The 25,885-nt window shown below is 39.0% G+C and overlaps 1 protein-coding gene across 3 annotated transcripts in view; it reads right to left on the bottom strand.

Annotated features, from left to right (window-relative positions):
• The window catches only part of SON (SON DNA and RNA binding protein), a 1,200,918-nt gene that overhangs the window by 285,018 nt on the left and 890,015 nt on the right, over window positions 1–25,885 (bottom strand). For all 3 annotated transcript variants that reach the window (XM_044072950.1, XM_044072951.1, XM_044072952.1), the window contains one exon: window positions 6,079–6,226. In XM_044072950.1, coding sequence (XP_043928885.1) covers window positions 6,079–6,226 — 148 coding nt within the window. The remainder of the gene's footprint in view (window positions 1–6,078; window positions 6,227–25,885) is intronic.

Genomic DNA, 25,885 nt, shown 5'->3' with positions numbered 1-25,885 from the left:
ATGGCCCTGCTTCGAACGCCTCTAGGAATACAGACTCATCGGAGGAAGACTTGGGGGCAGACCAACCCCCCCAATCCTAAGCATTTCCATGATGTCTCCAAAGGAGACATCCTTGGGGGGTGCCCTTGGGAAGCCTTCCCCTTCATCTGTCCGTATCTTCCGTAAGGGACTCAGGGGAGTCCACATGCCTCCTCTTACACTTAGACTTGTGAGGAACCTCCTCGGGGGACTGTCTGAGGAAGTCTCACCAGCAATGTCATGTTCCGAAGGAACACCCCGAGGCACTGAAGCAGGCTGCCCCAAAGGCCGGGTGATGGGAGCCTGGACCAGCTGAGAGGGAGTGCAGGGGGGAGCCGAAGCCAGGACCGGAGGTCCGGATGCACTCAACAGTGCCCTCTCCACTGCAGCGAAAGCCGAGGGAGAGCCGCCCTCGATCAGATCAGAGAGTCGACTCCCACCCGGATCCGAAGCGGGGACCGGACCCGGGGCCGAGATCATCGGATCCGAAGGACCCGTGTGCTCCGACAGGGACGGAGCCGAAGGCACACCAAATCCCTCGGATCCGAAGCTCGGCCCGCGGCTCCGAGAGGTCGGATCCGACACACTCGAGGAGTCGGAGCCGAGGTGACCACTCCCGGATCCAACGCGGCTCGTCTCCGAATGCTCCGAACCTGGAAAACGGGTCGGAGAAGGAGCGATTGGAGCAAAGAATAGGGTCGAGCTCCCCCCAGGAGGGGGGGGAGGCAAGAGCACTCCCATCTGCAGCTGGGCCTGGATGAACCTCCTCATCATCCGGTCCATGTCTGCATCCTACATGCTATAAGTGGACCTCGAAGGTGGCATGTGAAAGGAGGTGCATGGACGTGTTTGAAACCACTTTGAGAGTGGCCATTCGTGTGGAGAATGCTTGCATATCCACCAGCGACATGGACTCCATGGGTGACTAAGCCACCTCCATGACCAAGTCACAGTGAAGTCGGACAACGTGGGACAAATAATTCAGCACCCTTATAGAAAAGGTAGCTGAGGTGTAAACCCGCTTCCTCAGACGGTCCATTATCCTGGACTCTCGGTCAGGAGAATGAACTGTAGAACTCTCCTGTGCCAATTCTTTCTTAGTGGCGGTTGCCACCACCATATTGTCTACCGGGGATCCCTTACTCCAGCTGATCTTATTGGAGGGGGGACTCAAAATTTTATCAGGATGCTTCGGAAATGTTCATTTCCTTTCATGCTCATATTGTAATGAGGTCCACTAATGGATCCGTGGGAGGGGACACCCAGGATGTAGATGGGTCCATGTCAAAAGCCTCCAGGAACTCGTCTGAGATTGGCTTTGGGGTGGACCCCCTCCCCGGTGAAGGAGCTCCATTATGCCTTCAAAGGAGACATTGTCGGGAGGTGATGTGGGGGAGCCTTTCCCTTCCTCCATGTCGGTTGTCTTTGGTAAGGACTCTGGGGAGGAGTCCAGGTGCCTCCTTTGCACATGTGTTTCCAAGATACCTCCTCAGTGGAGCTCTCTGAAGGGGACTCGCAAACAGGCATTTGCTCTCCAATGAGTGCTCCCTGGGGCACATCAGGCACAGGCTGTCCCTGCCAGGACAGGATGGTTGGCGCCATACCCAAAACCGAGGGGACTGGGGCGGATTCTGATGAGGAGATAGAGGCCTCAATCCACTAGAGAGGACCCTCTCCACCACGTTGAATGCCAAGGGAGAGCCGACATCCCTAAAAACTAACAACAGAGTTGCACTCTTCGGGTCAGACAGGGGAGTCAGAGCTGAGCCTACTGGCGCCATGAAGCCGAAGGAGATACTGCTCTCCGATAAACTTGGAACAGACAGAAACCACTCGGATCAGACGCCGAGACTATGACTCCGAGAGCTTGGATCCGACCCGCTCAAGGTCATGGCCGGAGTCGAGGTACTAGGTACCATCGGCACCGGCCTTCTGACTCTGAGGGCTCTCAGATCCAAGGACTGCAAAACCAAGGGCCGGATAGTAGAAGGAGAGATGGGAGCAAAGGTCTGAAAACCCCCCACTTCGGAGGGAGAGGGGGCTGGCTAGATCCCTCCTATCCATCTTTGACTCCGAAAGGCTGTGGGTGGACCAGGATGACGAAGCCACTGACACCGGCTGGGAGTGCCGGTGTGGGGAGGCTCCAGATGCTGCCTGAGACACCATCGGTTCTGTCGAAAACCTCAAAGAATGGAGCCGAGGGGTGCTGGGCTTAGGTGGAGTCTTCAACTTTTCTGGAGGCCCCAAATGCACCGAGCGGTCGGGGGACCACTTCTTGGGCCTATCTTTGTGTCTCTTTTCCGAATCTGAAGGCCTAGAAACAGGGGGTTGAGCCCCAGTCACCTGAGGTGAAGAGGAAACAGTAGTGGCTGCTACCGAAGAAGGCAACAGTCTTTTCATTATGAGTTTTGCCCTCCGATCCTTGAGGGCTCAATGATTAAATCCCACACAAATGGTACAGCCCGTATCCAAATGGGGGACACCTAAACACATTATGCACAGTGTGTGGCCATCAGCCGGAGAAAGCTTGTGGCCATACTCTGTGCATTTCCTAAAACAGGCTTAGGAGCCTCATCCATGACCCTGGAAGCCCCTAACACACACACACCCACACACACACCCACACCCACACACACCCACACACACACACACACACACACACACACACACACACACACACACACACACTTACAGTAGTGAGATGACAAGGGGAACACACTAAATGGCTAACTACATTCTTTTTTGACACTGACGATGAATGCAGGTGTAGGGAGGAATACAGGAAAGCAGGAAAGCAAGGGAAACTAACTACCCCAAAAGCTAACACTTACCCAAAAAATTCTGCCAAAAATGCTTAGAACTCGAGATCATGCTGCTGGCTTGAAAAGTGGCAAATGAGATCTGGGGGAAGGAAGGAGATGTAACGGGTATTATGGGTAAGGGGAGGAGCTTGGAGCTTGGATGAGAAGCTGGTGAAGTGGCTGTCTTGGATCCGGTCTGGATCCGAATACCCACAGGTTGATGACCAAATGAAATCAACTACTTCAGATCAGTTGTTGGAGTGTATAGACCACAAAAGTCAAGTGCAGATGACCTAGAGGAATTCATACATTTCTTGCATGAAACACAGGAAGGAAGAATAATATTAGCTGGGGGCTTAAATATGCCAAAAACAGACTGGAATAATATTGATTCAACAATGTTAGTAAGGAAATTAATCACAACGTATATTCAGGAACAACAATTGCTTCAGACTGTAAAAAAATCTACCAGAGGATAGAACATATTAGACATTGTTTGCGTTCCTAAAGAAATTACCATTACTTCAAGCCTAGTTTTACCACCACTGACGTGCAGTGATCATGTGGTTATAATGGTTAATTTGTTGCTAGATAATTCTGCCAAACTGAAATCTAAACCAATGCATATAAGGTTAATTACAGATTATATGGAAGCAAAACAGTCACTATGTAAAACTAACTGAAGTGAGGTGTTCAGTGGAAAAACTGCAGCTGGGAATGTGGAAAGTTTTGAAAGAGAAGTGCAAAAAATCAAAAAAATGTTTAACTTCCGGATCTAGGCATACAACATGAGGGGAATATATTTCCATAAGAACAAGATATCTGACTAAGGTGAGAGACAAAACATATAAATAAATGGGAGAGAGGTCGAACTACAACTTTGAAAACTGAAATAAACAAGCTGGACAAACAGATTTGAAGAAAATTTATATAAAGATATTGAGCATAATAGGAAACCTTTTTATAGATACATAAGATGTGGAAGGACACACAAATTGATAAACTGTGTGCAGATTCTAAAATTTATTCTCAGACACAACAGATTACGGACATATTTACAAAATCTTATGCAAAACAGTTTGGCTCCACAAAAGGGGTGAGAAGTTGTCCTAGTGACAGCCAGGTAACCCCAGATACTGGAATCAAATTAGATTATATTGAAAAAGTGCTGCTCAAACTGGATGCAAACAAAGCACAGGGAGGAGACGGAATTAGTAACAATGACCTGAGAACACTTCAGCAAGAACTTATGGTACCACTACATCTATTATTCACTAGGTCATATAAATATGGGGGAGATTCCTCAAGATAGAAGACATGCGGTTATTAAATCTGTCTTCAAGGGCAGGGAGAGTGGGAAAAACCCAGAGTCATACAGACCCTTAAGTCTACTTTCATGTTGTGGAAAAATAATGGAGAAGGTAATATTGGATACATTATTGTCAGAACTGGATAGGGTGGGACTGGAAACCATATATAAGCATGCGTATGTTGAAAACAGATCTATTACCACCTGTAACGTGATGTTCTACAACAATATAATAACAGCTATGAATGAAAAATTGTGCTGTGATGTAATTTATATAGATTTAACTTCAGTATTTGATAGAGTCATACACAAAACACCGATTAATAAATTAGTACAACTAGGTACTGATGTACTCTTGATAAGCTGAATAGCTGCATGGCTTACAAATAGGACATGGCAAGTATCATACAGCAACTGGACAGGTGAAATCCTTGGTCACAGTCAGGGAGTCACACAGGGCTCTGTCTTAGGCCTTTACTTGTTTAGATTGTATCCTTCAGACCTTTTTAATCTGAGGTGTTTTACAGTCTATATGCAGATGACCTGAAATTGGGTGTACTGACTACAAGTGTTACAGATAAGGCATGTCAACATAACTTCACTAAATTGGCCATCTCAGCACAGGAGAATAATATGCTGATAAATACATCAAAAACTAAGCATACGAGATTTGGGACACAAACTGAAATGTGAATATTTAATACTGCACACAGTGACTGAAACTGTAGACTCATTTAAGAACCTGGGTATATGGGTGGATTCTGCTATGAGTTTTTCTAATCATATCAACCAATTGGTTAATGATAGTTATAGAACTATAGGTTGTATGATGAAGTCATTATTTGTTAGTTACATTAGACCCAAACCTACGTATGGAATAACAATATGGAAACCCTACAAGAAAACAAGCATGAGTAAACTGAAAAGAGTACAGCAGAAATATACCAAGGGCATCCATGGATGTAAACATTTATTATGAAAGACTGAACTAGCTGATCTTGCACAGTGTCTCTTACAGATATCTAGAAGGAGAGGAGATCTTATTCAAGTATATAGGGCATTTAGAAACAACTAACTCTGGGTGTGTTTGGGGTTATCAAAAAGTACAAGAGAATCATCAGGCAACCTACATGAAAGATTCTATAGGAATGAGAAGTGTACTAATTGGTTCTTTGACAGAGTAGTTGACACATGGAACAGACTACCAAATTACATTAAACAAGTACTAGTTTAGATATTTTTAAGAACAGCCTGGATGCTTATTGTGGGAACAAGTGATTTGGTATATTGGCAAGCCAGAAGGGCATTAATGCCCGTGCTTGAAATATTTGTATGTATGTAAAGGCATTATATCCCAGAAACTATGCTGTCTCTGAAAAAGGCTCCATTATCCATGTGAAGCAGAGTTCCTCCCTAACCCAATTTAAGTTTAACTTGGACAATTGCCTGAGGAATAGGAAATTCATCCCTGGTTTGGCACCTACATCTCTAATGAACATAGGCAGCTTGTAAATGGTTCATCTCCCAGGCCCTTGCTTGCAAATATTTAATTTTCCAAGCCCCTGCTTACATTTATCAAGGGTGCCAGAACTAGAAGTCAGAAATTTGGGATGTGTGGACAGACTTAAAAAGGCCTTTGTGGTTATTAGCGCAATACACACTTATGAACCTAATCTCTCCATGCCCTCAGATTTTTGGAAGAAAGGAAGAACATATAGGCCACTGGAGATGGGTTCTTATTGGTACAGGAATGAATGGAAAGGAGAAAGACAGAGAAAAAAATTACTACACAATACATAAAATCAAAATGCTGCTGATGACAACAGGTGTGGTAGAAATAGAGGGTGAGGAGTCAGGAAGTACATTCTGGATGCTAAACTTCACTTCACAGTCTTCTTTCAATATTAAAGCCCACATAGTAGCAGTTGTGCATAAAAATAATTGTTTTACCTTTCCGATCAACCTTGAAATCTATTACAAGTGGCTCAACAGACCCTTCTTTGTTCTTTCCCAATCCTTCTCCTTCCTTCCAGCCCATTTTCCTCATCATGTACGCTCCCATCCCTCCACATACAGGTGCAGCTTTTGAAAATTGATGCTGTTAAAAGAGGCAGATTAATGTAGATGCTGAAAACAAAATAACACATTTTTTCACATAAGCATAAAGATGCTTATCTACAACTCTACAACTCATAAACACCAGCACAGGCTATCATTGCTTGTTTCTTGCACCCTTTAAAATAGTGCCTGTACAACATATTTAATGTTTCTCGATAAACATTCAGTACAACAATTAGCACATAAAATGCCATGTGAAATACATCCAGAATAAGTATATAGTTTAAAAGTTGTTGTTTGTCTTTTGGCTTTTCCTGGTTAGGGGTCGCCACAGTGGAACTCTGGTCCGCTAATGATTGGCAGTAGATTTTCATGAATGCCGAGGTGCCAGCTCAACGTCCAACCTTCAACAAAGGCACACCCATTTACGCATAATTCCTTAAATTAATGTTTCATAGGTTCATAGGTTGGTACTAGGCTATCAGCCCTAGGGCCTATACAAGCCTAGCCATAACAATTCCCTGGCTATTTCTCGATAAAAATTCAGTACAACAATTAACACATAAAACGTCATGTTAAATACATCCAGAATAAGTATATACTTTAAAAGTAATTCCTTAAATTACTCTACTCAAACAAACAGATAACACCTGTGAGAGAATAACATATATGTGTGTGTGTTAACCATTTTCCATGAACACTGGCTACATTTTCCAAACTTATGCAAGTTATACATATATTACTGCTCTTTTTCCTCTAATCTAAAACCACTGAACATTCTGTAAAATTAACTTTCAAAGTATATTAAACACATCCTCATTCAAAAGTGTAAGACACACATACTAATATATTTTGGAAAGCTACAGTATATGACATACTTACCATAACAGTAGATCTTTAGGAGATAAACCCTTGCAGCAGGAAGAATTTACAGGGCTTTCCCTAACCGAAGAAGCCTTTCTCCAGAAATAAGTCCTGTGCCTGAGATGCGTCCACTCTGATGTCTAGATTTTGAACATATGCACAGGTATACAAAAAGTGTACCCTCACTTTTCATTCACTTCTTGAAGTGACCTAGTTAGACAGCATAGCAGAAGTGCCATCTGTGTACTCCTATGAAATACTACAACACTATATTAAAAAGTGATGGATAAAGTGGTATAAGATGAATAGAAAGGTGGCCAATATGCAAGACCTGCTACAACAGTCTGTCTAAAAGAAAATACAGCTGTGTGACACATTTTTTCAAGAAGCAGCGGTGAGTAATAATATAAAGTTCCTGAGCTGTGACTGACTGCATTCATAAGACAAGTGCAACTACAATGGGATTATTTAACCAGAATAACAATTCGCAACAGCTTTGTAAAACTAGGTAAGAAAGTAAAAAAGAAATAACAAGAAAACTACTAGAAATCAGTAGTTGTAAAATGTCAGTTTCTACCACTAGAGAGCAATGGTGGTGTCAGATAAGTTGCCTCTTTTTGTAAGAAATCCCCGCAGTGCCACTACATTCTGCAAAGGATCTAGTAATCTAGCCAGTTAAAAGAATAACTGCTGCAGAGGGTCCAGATATACAATACAAAGAAAAGATATCATATTATGTTATCCAGCAAAAAGATCCTCTTTTTGGCAAAAGGCTAATCCACTATACTGCCCTGGTGGGGGGAAAAGTATGACAAGGCAGCGATTCTATGTTGTTATCCTGCATTTAGGACCCTTCCCTGGTAAAATGCTAACTAGCCATACTGTCTTTTGGGGGAACACGGGCGTAACAAACATCTGGCAAACTGCTACACCAACAAAGCAGTAAAACTAACAACCGTGAACAAACATATAATTCCTATATATAAAGGAAAACAAAGTAAAACAGGAAACAATGGGGAAATACAAGATGTTGAATGCTGCTAAGAAGGCACAAATGCATCAGATCATCTGCTGTTGTAGGGAGTACCTCATATACATGTACTGATATGTCAGTCACTCTCCCTTCAAGCAGGTGGACAGGTACAGTACCAAGCTATGCATCCAAGCAGTTTTTAAACATTTTTATTAAATTGCCACTTAAGACATAGGCAAATGTGCATTAACAGAAAAGAAACCAAACCATATTAACATTTTTTTCCATTTACACACATTATACATCACATCTTTTTATTCTTTATAACTGTCTTCAGTCCAACATTACATAATTTACTCAGTTCCTGCCTTACCTTGAGCCTCACTCATCCTCCTCCTGAACATTATTACGCATGTATTGTTCCCATAATTTCCATTTATTTCTATGTAATTCGCTCCAGCTCTCTTCTAAATTACATGTTCCAGTTCTTTTAGCTCTTTTACAATATTCAACAATATAACTACAGTTGGTTTAGACTTTGATTTCCATTTTTCTAGTAAGTGATTTTTTTGGCAGCCAACAAAATTAAACTTGACAAGTTCTTACTATCTCTAGGCAATTCAGATCCTGTATCCCAGCTTAAAAGGATAATTTCCTTTGTTACAGCCATTTGCTCACCCAATATTTATGAAAGGATACTTTATAGAGAAATTTTAAAATCTGCCAACCTATTACATTCCCAAAACATGTTCCCATCACACCTCTAACATTTGCTATCTACTTGAAGAAAAATTCTTTGAAGTCTGTTTGGGATATAAAAATACTAATGCAAACACTTTCAAGCAAAATTCTTAAACCTTCTGGACTTTGCTGCATACTTGAAAGACATACATATTTCCTCTCATTGTTCCACTACAAATAGCTTTTTCAGTCTCTCTGTCTTACCAATTTGTCTAACCTACTCTGATTAATTATTACAGTTATCATGCAATATTTTATATGCCCTACTAATTATCCCTTTCTAAAAGCAGCTGTTGCTCTAGATTCAATTAAAAACTCTACCAGTGCATGCGTTTCATTTAGGACTTTCCTATCCCTTTCTCTCTGCCTATAATCTGATATCAATCTCTGGTATGGAAGGCAGTCTCTAGCCTACAGTGCAAACTTCTTCCTAGTCACATCCCACTCTATTAACGTTTCTTCTAGTTATTTTCTCCCAATATCTTGGTTCATTTGCCAGTTTTATCCAGTAAATTCTAGCATCCTCTTACCTATCTTTTTGTACACCTACTTGCAGTCATCCTTACTGGCAAAATAGCACAGTGTAAGAACTTACCATAAGAGGAGATGCCCTACTGATCACTGTTGCAGTATTCCAGACATACAGGTTGTCACTTCTGACATTTGGTTGGAGTATCAAAGCTTTACCTTCCCAAGGTCGTACATCCAACCATAGATGGATATACAAATGTGGGTCCTCAGACTAACTCCAAGCCAGTAGCCTGTAGACTGTTGAGAGAGGGAGACTTGTCACCTAGGAGGGGTATAGCTTGAATAGTTAAGAAAACTCCCACATTCTCACATGACAGAGCAGAGGCTAAAGCAAAGGGGAAGACTAGGAAAGCTGAAGTGAGGTAGAGAAGAAGGGATGAGGGAGAGAGGGATGGAATACTGAAACAGTGATCAGCAGGACATCTGCTGTAATGATAAGTTCTTACACAACTGTACTATGTCCTGACTGAAATCACTACTGCAGTATTCCTAACACAGGGAGCTTAGAGAGCTTATCTGAAGAGAGAGATACTGCAAAGGGCTCTGCTACTAGAATGCTGTACAAATATTTAAGGTAATCAGGCACCATGTAAAACTTGTCTAGTCTTCTAGGAGTTTGTGGATAAGAATCAGGTGCACAAAGGGTGGACTGAAAGGTATCCAGGAAAGCCTGAAGGATAGAAGGGACTTGAAAAGGGGCAGGGTACACATCTTCAACAGGCTGCAATATTTCTTCTGAACATCAGAGATCTGTGTGTATTGCCATGCAAAGTGTTTCTTCACGTTCTGTATAGTCTCCCCAAAGGAAGCTTCCTCAACAGGAGAATCTGGTGAGAGGGAGTCCTCTTCATCAGTTCCTGGAGAATGCAGCCGAGAGGAACAGTCCAGGGAATGGTCAGCGTCCTAGTCCTGTTCTTCTTCAGAAGAACAGAAAACCAGGGTAGGTTTTTGAGGAACAGCCTGTGTTTGAGGAGATCCAAAGAAGGGAGGTTTCAAAGACATAACAGCTCTGAACAACTCCTGTGAGAAGTCTATCCACTCCTTTTCCCTAGCTGCTGAGGGAGAAGTCACAAGCCTAGTATTCTGCTTTTTCTTTTTAGGTGTGATATCCACCTGGATGAGACAAGGAGGTTTGGAACCCTGTCTCACTTCTATCAGAGAGCTTGGAAACTCTTCCTTAACTAAAATTTGAGGGACGCCATGCGGTCCTTTGGAAATGATGAGACATGGTTTATTGGATGTATCAGCAGTCAGAAAGAGGCCTCAGGAGCCATACTGACCTCCGATAGGGTCTCTTTGTCAGATGGCTGAGAGGTAACCTGACACATTGCAGGTCCTGAAACCTCAGTGTGAAGGTCAGAGTCAGAAACATTGGACTGGGGTGCATTTGAGGTCTCTTTAGTATTTTCTTCATAGGTAGAGGGAGGTCCAAGGATGAGGAGTCAGCCATCTTGGACTCGGCCAAGTATTTAATACACTGGGTCCCTAGAAAGGTGTTGAGAGTGGAAACTCACAAACTACGGGCTTATGTAATGAACAATGTACAGACTTAAGTAAGATGTGTGATCATGTTGTGGACCTAGACAAAAAAAGTACTTGATATGCAAGTCCTTGTATGGAATCTGCCTACCGCACTTGCACTTACCACTCCCAGCTAACAACTTTCAACAAAATAACATAAGTAAAAAGGAAGGTTCTCCAACAAGGCACTTACCTGAATAAACTATCAAAGCAAATGTACCAATGACCAAAGGCAACTATATTACAGTTTGTGATTATAGCTGCAGTCTTTACAGTTTGTTTGTGGTACCAATGACTAAAGGCAATCAGTCCAACAGATGAACAACATGTATTTGGCTGGCAGAAAGACAGTCTGGAGATCCATGCTCCTACATCCATCTTTATACCCCAATGTATAACATCTGAGGTTATGTGTTGAACATAAGATCTTAGGAAGGTAAAGCTTTGATATCCTGGCTGGAAGTTAGCGGTAACAACCCATATGTCAGGAATACTGCATCAGTGATTCTAATCATGACATCATCTTTCTCCATTCTCATGTTGGCTTAGTTCTTAGAATACTTTCTGTACTTTATGAATATAACACTCTGTATGGTTATTGTTTTTACTGATCTGCATCCAAAATCCCACTCTCTACTTGGTTCTTGAGCGTCCCTCAGCTTCATTATCATCCCCTTCCACTTTGGATTATAATCTTCTGCTTGTGTTATATACAGGTGATCTTTAATTGTGTAGTTCTAAAAAAATCACTTTAAAGCAAGTAATCTTAAATTATATACACAGGTGAACCTTAACTGTATAGCTCTACAATATCACTTCAACTCAGGTAATCCCAAACCACCTTGTTCTATTGAAAGGATTAACTTATCCCATTTAACTCTTACTATCTTCCCCTCACAGAAAATTCTTTCAATTCTTCATTAATTACTGTCAACAACTTCTCTTCTGGTAGATAAATATATGCTTGACCCATACATAAAACTAAAAGGACTAAAACATTTTCACTGCTTGTATCTTACTGGTCATATCCATAAAAAAGGCTTCCACTTTCTCAGTTTTTGTATTATCTTTTGTTTAGTTTCTTCCCATATATGCTTAGCTGCCATACAACAGAAGCCTTTTTAATCCATACTCCTAAATACTTCATCTTATCGTGCCCGATAAATACGGGTATTGATGAACCAGTCGGTGTGTGAGTACATAATTTACCACTATCGCCTTTGTTTTATCTTCCTTAGTTTTATATCCTGAAAAAAACTTGAAAGTGTCTCCAAACTGTTCCATAACACTGAGACGCCCTTTTCTGAAATTATCATATACAAAATAATATCATCTGTACATAAAGCCAACTTTTTTGATTAGTCATCAAATTAAATGTAACGAGCAAAAATGAACTGAACATTTGGAATAGTCTACAGCCAAGAACACCATCTAAACCAAAAATGGCTTTTTGTCCTGGCTGTTTTCAGCATTTTTTTGGTTTTCCTGCTGGGAGAGCTCTAATTAACATGCCTCTCTTTCAGAGTCTATCTTAAAATTTTAAACATGTATGTTTTCTTTTTAACAATTTTTTTCATTCACTCAAGACTTCCAAGATGACTACACACTGAGTGACAGCTTAACTCTAGCTCTTCCAGTGTGAAAAAAGAAACTTAGCAGAGAAAGCCAGTGGACTTGTATTACTAGGTACATTTCAGTAACTGTCCATTAAGTGCACTGCTTGGATGCCAGGAAAAAATAAATACAGAGGACCTGAAAGAAAATCAGCTACAAAAGGTGAGGAAAAAACACTGACTGGGAAAAATACTGTAGCTGTTCAGCAAAAAGCAGTGCAAGCTGCAGACATGCCTTCCAGTATCCCAGTGGAAAGTATAAGACAGCTGCACACAGACCTGACTAAAATAAATGAAACACTGCTTGGGTATATCAACTCAAACAACAAAAGGCTGGGAAAGTTAAAGAAGCTTTAAACAGATATTCAGATAAGGTTATAAAACTGCAAAAACAGACACTGAAATGAAGAAAAGGCTGGCTGAATATGATATAATAGAATTAGAGGACAAAGCATATAGGGAAAACCTGAGATTTTCTGTTGTACCTGAGAAGCTGGAAGGAACAGACTGCATTAATTTTAAGAAAGCACAAATAAGCAGATGGACTGGCATTCCACAGCAGGAGTTGTTAATCAAACGGCACATGGTGTGTATGCTCCAAACCTGGCTATGAGAAAGCAATCTAAACCTTTAATAGTAAAGATGCAATCCTACCAGCAGAAGGAATTGATTCTGACAAAACTGTGGCAGAAGGACAACGTGATGACTCACTGTATACCAGACAGAAGAGGAGCACATGTATTCCACTGTTTAGGGAATGTCAAAAAGTAGGCATATGATTTAAACTGCCATCTTCAAAATATTCTTCCCTGAAGGGACAAAACTATGTTTTGATGAACTACATGCTAAGGAGGAAACACAAAAGTTTGGATAACAAAAAGTGAGCTGTGAAACAGAAGGAGATTCTGCTTCTTGTTCTTCTGGTAATAGAGACCAAAGAGAGACTGTGTCCGTGAAACCTTTTACAATGTTTCAACGGAAAATGCTTGAGAGAAGGAAAAAAGCACAAGAGTCGACTAGAAGAATAGAAAGTATGTTGAAAATTAAGCAGGATATGGGAAACGAAGATGAACAGCAATGAAATGAACAGGAATAAAACCAATAACTTAAACACTGATGAATGTGGGATTACAAAGCAATAATTACATTTGTGAAACATGACAGAACAAGAAAATCTGGAAATATTGGACTTTTTTGGACTTTGTTAAACTTGTATGAGACTCTAAAGCATATGCCCTACTTCGTGTCATTAATGTTCGGAAAACTACTTAGGAGAAAAGAAGAAGAAAGTTAACTGCAAGTAAAACATTTTTTCTTAATGGTACTATTTTTATAATCCATGATTTTCTTTGCATGGTACAAAGTAAAGTTTTCTCAGTTATTTTTTTAAGTGTGATGGGGATATTAATGTAAACAGTTGGTCCTGTTTTTTTTTCTTTCTCCCTGATCAGTTTTAAGAAACATACGCAAAACAATGTAAAAGCAAAAAAAAATGCCTAGTTAAAAGAGCATGAGAAAAAAAAAAACATTTGTGTATGTCTTCTCATTCTTGCATAGGGGAATGACTGGATTAAGACCCTTAGCTTGATCCATTAAAAAACTTTAACAGAAAGCAAGTAAATGAAAAAGAATATTAAATATTAAGGCTTTTTTCCAGTTAATAAATCTTTGCTTAGTACAATTCTATATCTGGTCCTCATGTCACCAGCAGAAAATCTGACAAAGAGAAATGGCTAGGAGATAATATTCTCTGAAAGCAGTCAAGTGTTTTCCTAACTGGGAGATCTATAAAGATAAGACAAAACCAGACAGGATTTAGTAGAATTACATGATTCACCATGCATCTTAGCATGGATAACATTTCTTTTAGGTTAACTCATGTCTGAGTGTGGCTATAAGTTTGGAACATCTGTTCCTATCAGGAAGGTAAAACTTCAATATTTGAAGAAGTACACAGTTTTGTGTGTTATTATTAAGTTAACAGGTTTTAGGAGGTACTGAGGGTGTGCTTGTTTGTTGTGTTTGAGGGCTTTCAATAAAACACAACGTTTTGCAAGATGTGACATATGCTCAAATGAATATGACAAGAAATAACTACATAAAAAAATCACCCTGCCAAACAGTGTATGCATGTAACACAAAAGCTGGAACTGGACATTTAACAAAAAAGCTGTTATACATAAAAGGTGTGAATAATAACTTTTTAATTCAATAATGATTTCTGTAATGTCTTTAAATGTCAATGGTCTCAGATAAATACAAAAAAGAAAGAGTAGTGAACTATATTTAAAAAGTATAATGCAAATAATTATTCTACAGGAAGCACACTTGAAAGAACTGAACATGTGAATTTGATAAACAGAGGTTTTTATAATATCTATTCAGTAGAAAACCTGAGACAAAGGAAATGAGGAGTATTTATCTTAATTGGAAGAGAGCAGCAAAAAACCAACAAGGACCAAGACAGCTAAAACCATAAATGTAATTGTAAGACATAAAAGATAAGTGCTTTCAGTCAATTCCTTCATCAGATAAATGAACAAAGTATGCTTGACTACTTTAAATAACACTTGACACATCACAAACTCGCAACTGCACCACACCTCTTTCCTCTTTGTCCGAGCTCTTGCTTGTAGTAAGTTAACCATTTCAATGCCTGAGCTTACATTCTCTCAGAATGTGTTTTAAGCGAATATATCCATTCAAACCCAGGGGTTTATCAGTTTGTAAATCTGCTATCCAAAGGGCTTCCGCCACTTCTGTTCAACTGAGTATATCACTCCCTCTTTTATTCGGTTCACATAACTGCAATACCATAAAAGTAAAATTGTGTTCAAGTTTATTTAACTTGTACTGATATAAAGCACTGGTATTTTTACCAAGTCTGATATCACTTAGGTGTTGCAGTATACGGTCTTTTAATCTTCTGTTCATTTTACCTACATAAAACAAAGTGCAGGATCCACATTTGGCAAGATACATCTCACTGCAAGAGCAACAGTCAGCATAAAGTTTAAGTTGGTATCTCACCCCTGTAATCTGGTGTGTAAACATGTTACTTTTAGATATTTCTTTGCAAGCCTTACATGTCCGGCAACGATAAGTCCCGATACTTTCACTGACAGGCAACTTTGTATTGAGACTAGTAGTTGTTTTGTGCAGAAATTTACTTAAGATTTTTATTACTTTTATACACAAACTTAGACAAGTTGCCCACTATCTATCTAAGTTCATCGTTCTTGGCTAAGATTTACCAATTGTCTCTCACAATATTACAAATACCTTTTATGTCACTGCTGAATTTCATTGGCACTCTAACATTCAGCTCCTTGCTTTCATTACTCACTTTTTTTCCAGTGACATGCCTTTAATACTAAAACATGCTTTGCTTTTTGTTCTCCTCATCTTTTTATCATCACATACAATGTCACTTACTGTTTATTATAACCACATTGTTTAAAATGATCAGATAACAATTCTAGCTCACTGTGAAGTTTTGAATAATCAGTGATTAGTCTGGATGTTCTCAATGCTTGTTCTTTTAGTATATCGAAGAACATATGTCGCAGATGCATGCTGTCAAAACTAAGCAATGTGTTCTTCCAGCATAATTTCCTATATAATGTAGTCCCCATTTGACCATTCCCATCTATAAAAACCTGAACATCCAGAAATTCAATCTTTTTATCTGGGTAATTCAAGGTAAAACATAAAAAAACAGGTGGCACTTGCCAAGTATGAGACAAACGGTCGAAGTTCCACTGCATCACCTTTCCAGAGAAAAAAGACGTTGTCAACAAACCTACGATAGAAAAGGATCTTGTCTCTCCATAAATACTTGGTGGTAAAAGTACATTCTTCTTCCCAAAGCCCAAGGACTATGTTTGCATAGAAAATGCCGCAGGGTGTTCCCATAGCAACACCCCACTGCTGCCAATAGATCTTAGCTTGAAACATAAAAATGTTTTCCAGAACCAACTGTAGTAGCAGGCAGAGTCTATGTATCATGCTGTTATCAAAGATGGTATGTTTACTCAGAAACTGTTTAACCGTTTGAATGCCATACGCACTAGGAATAATGGTAAACAAGTTGTTGATGTCAAGGGTTACAAATAGAAAACCTTCTATAACATTATTTGCACCCATAGATTCAAATAGTGCATTCAAAATTTGGGTGCATCTTTAAGCACAGCTGGTAGTTTGCATAGAGCTGGTTTCAACGGCTTCTCTACCCATATTGACAGTGGCTCGGTAGACCATCCACTACCTGCCATTATGGTCTTAGTGTATGGTTATGTTGATCCTTATGTATATTCGGTAGTCCATTAATGACACGGATCACTGGATGTTCCATTAGAAAGTACTAATGCAACTCAGTGATGATTTGCATAGCATAAAGGTCTTCCAAATTATTCTTTATATGTCTTTTTATATCATTTACCATGGTTTCTTCATAAGTAGAAACTGAGCAAAGCATCTCTTCCATTCTTGATATACACCACTCATAACTGAGAATAACAACTGCACCTCCCTTGTCTGTTGGTCTAACAATGAGTTCCTTGTTGGCCATTAATTTATGGAAGGCTTGTCTCTCTTACTTTGTCAGGTTATAAAAATTCTGTGAATGTCACGAGTTCATACATTCAAAAAGGTTCTCTTTCCCATATGTTCAAGAATACATGCATAACAGGGTGAATGGAGGTATAAATTAACTAGGTTTTCTCAGAATATTAGATGTGCCATGCCCATCTTTCTTGTACAAAAGCTTAAGTAGTAGTGCATTTCTAGCAAACAGTCTAAGGTGGACTTTTATCCTTTGTTTGCTGGGTTTTCTCCATTAACTGGAAGAGAAGCAGCAATAGTGATAGAAGAAGATAAAAAGATAATAATTGTAGATTTGTAGTACTAAGGGGCTACTGGCAAGGGAGGAAGATTACATTGGCATGTACCTATATTCCATCTAAAACTACTATAATGAAGCTTAAGAAAATTCTGGGAGAAATAATCAGCTTTCAGCAAGGAATATTACTTACAGTTGGGAACTGTAATTTGATTTGAAACACTGAAGATGTGTCGGGGCCAAGAAGGAAAAATATAACAAAGGAGGGTAGATTTCTGAAGAAAGTTATGAAAATATTTGGCATGATGTGAATTCAGTACTAGGGATATGAAGTAAATTTACATATTACCCAAGACATAAACACTGGGCTAGGATAGACAGAATTTACATTTCACAGGAACATGCACATTTAAATGAAGGTCTTGATATGCATGCAATAACTATTTCAAATCATGTGTCAATAATAACTAAAATAAAAACACAGGGTAATTAAATAAAAATGAGACACTGGCACTTTCCCACCTATTTGTTGAAAAGACAGGAATTTAAGGAATGGATAGTGGAAATTATTCGGGAGCTATTAGAGAAGATAGAAAATTCTTCTGAGATATAGCTAGGGAGTGAGATAAAGTTAAAGTGGAGCTTAAAAATAGGGTGGAAATAAAATAAAGGGAGATGTGATTAAAAAGTAATAATTATTTAGAGGGACTGACAAATGTTGATGTATTGCAAAATAGGGGGAATCTCACAGAACAAGAAGAGGAGGAACTGCAAGATGCTAAACGGAAAATAAGGGATTACCTCAATAATATTCATGAGTTTAGAAAGATTTTTAAGTAACTGTTTTTGATAATAAACTCTAGAGCACAACTTTTAGCAAAATGAATCAGACAACAGAAAGCATAAAGGGCTGTCACCAAGCTTATGGAGTCTATAACAAGGAAGATAACAAGAAATCTTGTAGAAATATTAGAGATATTTCAGAAATTCTATGAAAGTCTGTATAAAGCAGATAAATATGGAAATCAAGAAAAGGTACAAATGGAAATATTTATGGAAGAATTAAATGTGCCAAGGTAGATGAGGTTTAATTACTAACTGGGGAGGAGGAGATGAGATAAAAATGGTGATGTATAACCAATCTACAGGAAAGTCCCCAGGAATAGGTGGTATTCATGTAGATGTTTGGAAACTAGGAGGGAAAACTGATAAAAAATCTGGAAGGTTTTGTTTAACAGTATTTTAAGAGAAGTACCAACATATTGGAAGAAAGTGGTGGTAACTGTAACACCTAAAGAGGGTAAAGCTCCATCAGATCCAGTTTCATACAGGCCCATTTCAAAACTAAACCATGATTATAAAGTGTTTATGTGTATAATGGCTAAAAGGATGGCAAAAGTGATGCCAAAATTGATAGGTATGGATCAATGATCTGAATAGCTCATTAAAGCTTCTTGAATTTTTCCAGCAATTTAAGTTGATATGTTCCTTCAGTGGTTCATTTATTTTAATCATCTCTAAGTACATCTGATTATTCTTTACTCTAAATTGCTTTAAGCCATCTGTTGAGTCTAAAGCTGAAGCATGAACTGCTTTTTATTGAACAGCTGCAGGATCCTTCTTAGACACTGTTTTCTCACAGATTCACAGATTAGTACTAGGCTAAGTGCCCTTGCGAGCTATTGTAAGCCTAGCCAATTATCCCTTGTGAGACTCAAACCCTGCACCTTGTGTTTGTAAGGCAAACACCTTAACCATTAGGTCACCCGCCCAACCTTTTTGTTTTCTAGCTGATATTCTTTCAGGCTCAACACACTGCTTCTTTGCTGGCATCTAGGTGGTATACGTACTGGCCAGTAACTGAATTTTACCCAAATAACAGTGTTAACAGCACTCATTTACCTTTTTCTCAGTTTCTGTTTTCAAACTGGGACAGGTAAGAAATTAAGATGTCTATCAGTTTGCAGCCATCTTGGAAGTCCCACTACCTTGTATCTTTATCTTAGTGTTTACTGATGCATAATCTTTACAGGTAAACAGTATTCCTCATGGATGTGTGTTATTAGAAAATCCTTGTTGGTCTCAGGTGAATGGCTATTAGCAGTCTTATTGTTTCATATGAATAAAGGCTTAGGTGACCTTTGAACTACTACTACTTTTTTACCTGAGACTAACGAAGATTTGCTCATAAGAAAACATCCATCAAGACTACTATCTAGCAACCAATTAGGAGTTACATGGACCTTCTCATTACAATACACACAGATCCAATGAGTGAATTTCCATCCTCGGCTCTCCTGGTACTATGAAGTGACACAGTATGGGATGCAGTCTAAACATAACCAGTTCCACACAGGAATGCTATACATTTGGAACATTCATTGACTAGTGTTTCAAATTTTAATAGTTACTTTTAGTTCTAGTTTATGACTGTCATTAGAAGTGTTTTTGTGAACTACCCTCCCACAGCTGAATGCACACCCTTGTTGCTACTGTTCACCTCTCCACAGATTTACCTAGTAGCACCACAACAAGACAGCTGGTTACTTGGAATACAGATTTAGTGCTATCCCACTATGTAAGCTTGTTTATATTTATAGTTTGGTACTTAACAGCACTTGTTTGAATGATACCATTACATCTTCCTACAGATAGCATATAAAAGTTTACACAGCTAAACTACCAGGGATACAGGCAGCACACAGATAACGTTCCCTGTTTTTGTATGCTGTTTGTCACTATGGCCTTTATGTACATTTCTCATACATCCCTAGAACCCCACACCCTCTCTGGACAGCTGCATACTCAGAGTACTGGCATGATGACAATCTGAAAAGCCTTTTCATTCACAGTTTGACTGATGTATCATGGTTTGAAGGTTTACCAGTAATTATTCCTATTATTAGCAGTGAAATGTTTTCATTACATGGTCTGTTAGGTAAAAAAGGAACACAAGTCAGTGATTACCCATTATCATTCACTGGCAGTCCCGTCCCCTCTCAATGCTTCTACACTTCACCCCAGTTTCCCCACCTCCACTATGGGACAGATTTCCCCCTGAGCATCACTCCTTGTACATAATCCATCTTGGACCTATGATATGACCTAATGCTTTTTAGACTTAACTCCTTAACAGCTTCCTCCCTTCCTGTCTGTGCACTAGGCTTGTTAGTTTACCCTCTCTCAGTAAATATCTATTAATGTCCCATGCTCCTCCCCACCTTATTTCCATCCCATTTGCTTTTCAGTTTTATTGGATGATGGGATTTTGTATATTTATTTTGGATCTAACATTACATTTTGAAGTTTTTGCAGATTTTCATTGTTGTTACCCTATTTTTATGTGGTCTACTTCACTAGTTAGTAATATTTGTGATGTTGTTACAGTTTATTACAAACTGCATAATCCAAGGACTACCAAAATGGCTACACATTCAGTAACAGTTTAATTCTAGCTCTCCCAGTGTAAAACCAGGAGCTTAAGAGAGAAATCCAGTGGACCTAGATTTCTTGGTAAATTTCAGTAACTGGCTAGTAAGTGCACTGCCTGGATGCCGGTAAAAAAGAAAAAAGAGGACCTGAAGGAAAATTAGCTAGAAAAGGCAACAAAAACACTAACTGGGAAAAGTAGTGTGCTGTTCAGCAAAAAGGAGTGCAAGCTACAGACATGACTTCCAGTAACCTAGATGAAAGTATAAGGCAAATGCACACAGACCTGACTAAAATAAATGAAACACTGATGGAGTATATCGACTCAAACAATAACAGGCAGGAAAAAATGGAAGAACTTTGAGCAGATATTTAGATAAGATGATAAAACTGCAAAACTCAGAGGTCAAAATGAAGAAAAGGCTAGCTGAATATGAGACTTTATTCCATTATTCAGAGAATGTCAAGAAGTAGGCATGAGATTCAAACTGCTATATCCAGCTATCTTCAAATTATTTTTCCCTGAAGGAACAAAATAATGTTTGATGAAGTACATGCTAAGGAAAAAATACAAAAGTTTGTCTAACAAAAAGTGAGCTGTGAAACGCAAGATTCTGCTCCTTGTTCTTCTTGTAATGAGGACTACAGAGAGAATGTGCCAGTGAAACCTTTTCCAGTCTTTCAATGGAAAATTCTTGAGAGAGGGGAAAAAAGCACTGGTGTTGACTAGAAGAATCAAGAATACATTGGAAATTAAGTCGAGACAGGGTTTGGGAGATGGATAGGAATAGAACAAGAAAATCTGGAAAAAATTGGACCTCCCTGGACTTTGTTAAACTTGTCGGGGACTCTAAAGCATATGCCCTACTTCATTTTATTATTGTTTGGTAAAATACTCAGAAGAGGGAAAGGGGAGGGAGAAAGTGAACTATAAGTAAAACATTTTTTTTTTCTTAACAGTACTACTTTAATCGTGCATGATGTTTTTGCATGTTATAAAGTTTTTTTTCCGTTATTTTATGTGTAATGAGAATACTAATGTAAATAGGTGCTCCTGTTTTTTTTTTTTTTTTGGTTAAAAGAGCATGGCAAAAGTAAAATTAGTGTGCTTTTTTCTCATTCTTGCATAGGGGAAGGACTGAATTAAGGCCATTAGCTTAATCTAGTAACAAGTTTTAAGACAGCAAATAATGAACAGACGACCCAAAACATGGCCAGGTTAATAACTTTATTTGATAAGCACTTTCACAGGTGTTAATCCTGCTTCTTCAAACCATTAGAGTGACTATTTTACTCACTGTGATGGTCTGAAGAAGCAGGATTAATACCTGTGAAAGCACTTACCAAATAAAGTTATTAACCTAGACGTGTTTTGGGTCATTAGTTCATTATTTGTTTGCTTAAGTTATATATTGTTTCCTGACAAGCTGTTTATCCCAGTTGCTGGTGCTGTTTTTGGAATCAGATGAATTTTTAACAGAAAGCAAGTAAATGAAAAAGAGTATTGAATATTATAAAGTTTTTCTTTTAGTAAACAAAGGTATGCTTTGCAGTTTTGTGTCTGGTTCTAATGCCTCTAGCAGACAATCTGATAAACAGAAATGGCCTGGAGAAAATGTTTTCTGAAAGTATTCAAGTGTTTTCTCAGCTGAGAGAGCTATAAAGAAGGCAAAAACAGACAACATTTAATAGAACCAAAGTCTGCACTGTGCACCTTTCTTTTAGGTCATCTCAAATCTCTGTGTGTGGTTGTCAGTTTGGCACATTTGTTCCTATTACAAGCGTAAAACTTCAATATTTTAAGATGTACATAATTCTGTATGTTATTATTAAGTCAATATGTTTTAGGGGTTTTGGGGGTGCTTTTGTATTTTTGTTTGAGGGTTTTCAATAAAACAAAAAGTTCAGTAAGATATGACATGGGCCGAAATGGAGATGACAAGAAACAACTATATAAAAGATTAACCTGCCAAACAGTACATGCATGTAACACAAAAGATAGATCTAGACATTTAACAGAAAAGTTGTTGTACATAAAAGGTGGGAATAACATTTTTTTCAAGAAAATGATGCTTTCTGTAATCTTTTTAAACGTTAATGGTATCATGGATAAATACAAAAATGAAAGAGTAGTGAACTATATTAAAAAAATGTACAGTGCAAACAGCTCTGCTACAGGAGAGACACTTGGAAAGAAGTGACTATGTGAATTTGATAAAGAAAGGTTTTCAGAATGGTTATTCAGCGGAAAACCTGGGGCAAAGGAAGAGAGGAGTACTTACATTAATTGCAAAGGGAGCTCCAATAGTGATAGATGAGGACAAAAAAAGACAATAATGGTAGATTTGCAGTACTAAGGAACTACTGGCAAGAGAGGAGGATTACACTGGCATGTAGTTATATTCCACCAGAAAAAGCTATAATGGAGCTTAAGAAAATTCTGGCAGAAATAATCAGCTTTCAGCAAGGAATATTACTTAAGGTGGGTACTGGAATTGGATTTGCAAATGTAAAGATGTGTCTGGGGGGCCCACAAGGGAAAATATAACAAAGGAGGGTAGATTTTTGAAGAACTTTATGAAAATATTTGGCATGGAAGATGCAAATTCAATACCTTGGCATCTGAAGTGAATTTACATATTAATCCCCAAGATGTAAAAACGGGGATACACTAGACACAATTTACATTTCACAGATGTGCTGAAACACTGCTTCAGGCTCCGAAAGCAAGAAAAGACTGGTTTCCTGATGTAGGCTGCCTCCCTATATACACATGTGTACTGACAGTGGTTAGGGTCCACCAGCCTTAGGAGGAGGAAAGAATTTTCTCTGGTAATTGGGCCGGCAAAGGGCTTTCATGGGAGAAAATCCCACAAATCAGGACTGCAACAGTGAAACACGAAGAACATTTTACATTTCACAGGAACATGTGCGTTTAATTGAAGGTCTTGATACTCACCCAATAAATATTCCAGATCATGCATCAATAATAACTAAAATAAAAATGCAAGGTAATGAAATAAAAATGAGATACTGGTGCATTCCCACCTATCTGTTGAAAAGAGAGGAATTTAAGGAATGGGTAGTGGAAATTATTCAGGAACCATTAGAGAAGATAGAAATTTCTTCTGAAAATACAGTTTGGTAGTGGGGTAAAATTACAGTAGAGTTTAAAAATAGGGTGGAACTAAAAGAAAGGGAGATATGGTTTAATAACAAGAATTATTTAGAGGGACTGACAAATGAGGTATTGCAAAACAGGGGGGATCTCACAGAACATGATGGGGGGGCAATAGCAGAATGCTAAATAGTAAATAAGGGATTACCTCAACAAAATGCATGAGTTTAGAAAGATTGCTGTTAAGCAACTGTTTTCTGAGACAACTCTACTGCACAAAAACTTTTAGCACAATGACTCAGGCAACAGAAAGTAGAAAGGGTTATCACCAAGCTTAGGGAGCCTATAACAAGATAACAAGGGATTCTATGGAAGTATAAGAAGTATTTTGGGAATTCTACGAAAGTCTGTATAAAGCAGAGAAACATGGAAATCAAGAAAAGTTACACATGGAAATGTTTATGGAAGAGTTAAATATGCCTAGGTTAGAGGTACATGAGGCTCAATTACTAACATGATAGGAGGAAATGAGGTAAAAATGGTGTATAACTAATCTGCAGGAAGGTCCTCAGGAACAGCTGGCATTCCTGTGGAAGTTTGGAATGTAGGAGGGAAAACAACTGATAAAGACTAGGAAGGTTTTGTTTAACAGCATTTTAAGAGGAGGAGAAGTACCAACATCCTGGAAGAAAGCGGTGGTAGCTGTACTACCTAAAGAAGGTAAAGATCCATCAGATCCAGCTTCATACAGACCCATTTCAATACTAAATCATAATTATAAATTAGAAGTTATGTACATACCATAACGTTCCATGTTAGTTGTCTTCTCTCGCCTTCTTTCTTGCTGGATGGGTTCGGAGCCGATCCTCGGCTCTGACTCGGCACATTCTTAGCTTGAGAACTCCTTTTACCAGCTCGAGGCAACCCTATATCCCTTGAAGCAAGGCGGGACTACCTCAGATCTCGTTTGGTAGCTAACATACCCTGCTAAGGATAAACCTAGAACAACTAGGAAACAACAACTCCTAACAATTGACTCTCCTACCTAAGAGTCAGGAGAGAACAACCTGAGAAGAGGAGACTTTTCAAGATCTGTCCAGGCCAGGGGGAAGGAGAGGGACGCAAGAAAGAAGGCGAGAGAAGACAACTAACATGGAACGTTATGGTATGTACATAACTTCTAAATGTTAAGTTGTCAATCTCGCCTTTATTCTTGCTGGATGGGACCGCGTCCCTAGCACCTGTATCCCGGGTGGCTCAATGGAACAGACTCTTGAGAACTGTGGAACCAAAACTGGCCCTGTCTCTGGAGGCCAAATCTAATTTATAATGAGAGACAAAAGTATGAGGTGTAGCCCAAGTAGCTGCTGCACAAATGGTATCAATGGGTAGCCTATCCTGAAAAGCTGCAGAAGTGGATAGACTCCTAGTCGAATGTGCTTTCGGTTTAGAAGGTAGTTGTTTGCCCCTGAGCGAATACACATAAGAAATGGTGGAAGACAACCACCTAGATAATGTCACCTTAGAAACTGGAAGACCTTTCCTGTTTTCTGCATAGGAAACAAATAATTGGTCCGATTTCCTGAACTGCTTAGGTCTATGCAAACAGTACCTGAGTTGACGATGGACATCCAAAAAATGAAGCTTTTGTTCAGCTCTGTCCGAGAAGTTTGGGAAAAAGACTGGTAGTTCAATGGATTGATTGATATTAGTTTGAGAAACAACTTTAGGAAGAAAAGACGGGTTAGTTCTTAAGGATACCCTGTCCTTGTGAAAAATCAAGTAAGGGGAACGGATACAGAGAGCTTGAATTTCGGAAACCCTTCTGGCTGAAGTGATCGCCAGTAAGAATATAGTTTTCCAAGTCAATAACTTCAAAGAACATGAAGCAGATGGTTCGAAAGGTGGTAAGATCAAGGATGCCAACATTAAATTCAGATCCCATTGTGGAGGAGGATGTTTTATTGGCGGCTTGAGAAGAAAAACTCCTCTCAGAAAGGCTTTGCATAGCCTATGTGACATAATGTTGTGATCTTGAAATCCGACATGATACTTGGAAATGGCCGCCA

The sequence above is a fragment of the Protopterus annectens genome, chromosome 5.part1 (genome assembly GCF_019279795.1).
Source record: "Protopterus annectens isolate FY-2018-M chromosome 5.part1, PAN1.0, whole genome shotgun sequence".
NCBI lineage: Eukaryota > Metazoa > Chordata > Ceratodontiformes > Protopteridae > Protopterus > Protopterus annectens.
Note: the sequence above shows the minus strand (reverse complement) of the source record. Positions and strands in the feature narration are given on the sequence as shown.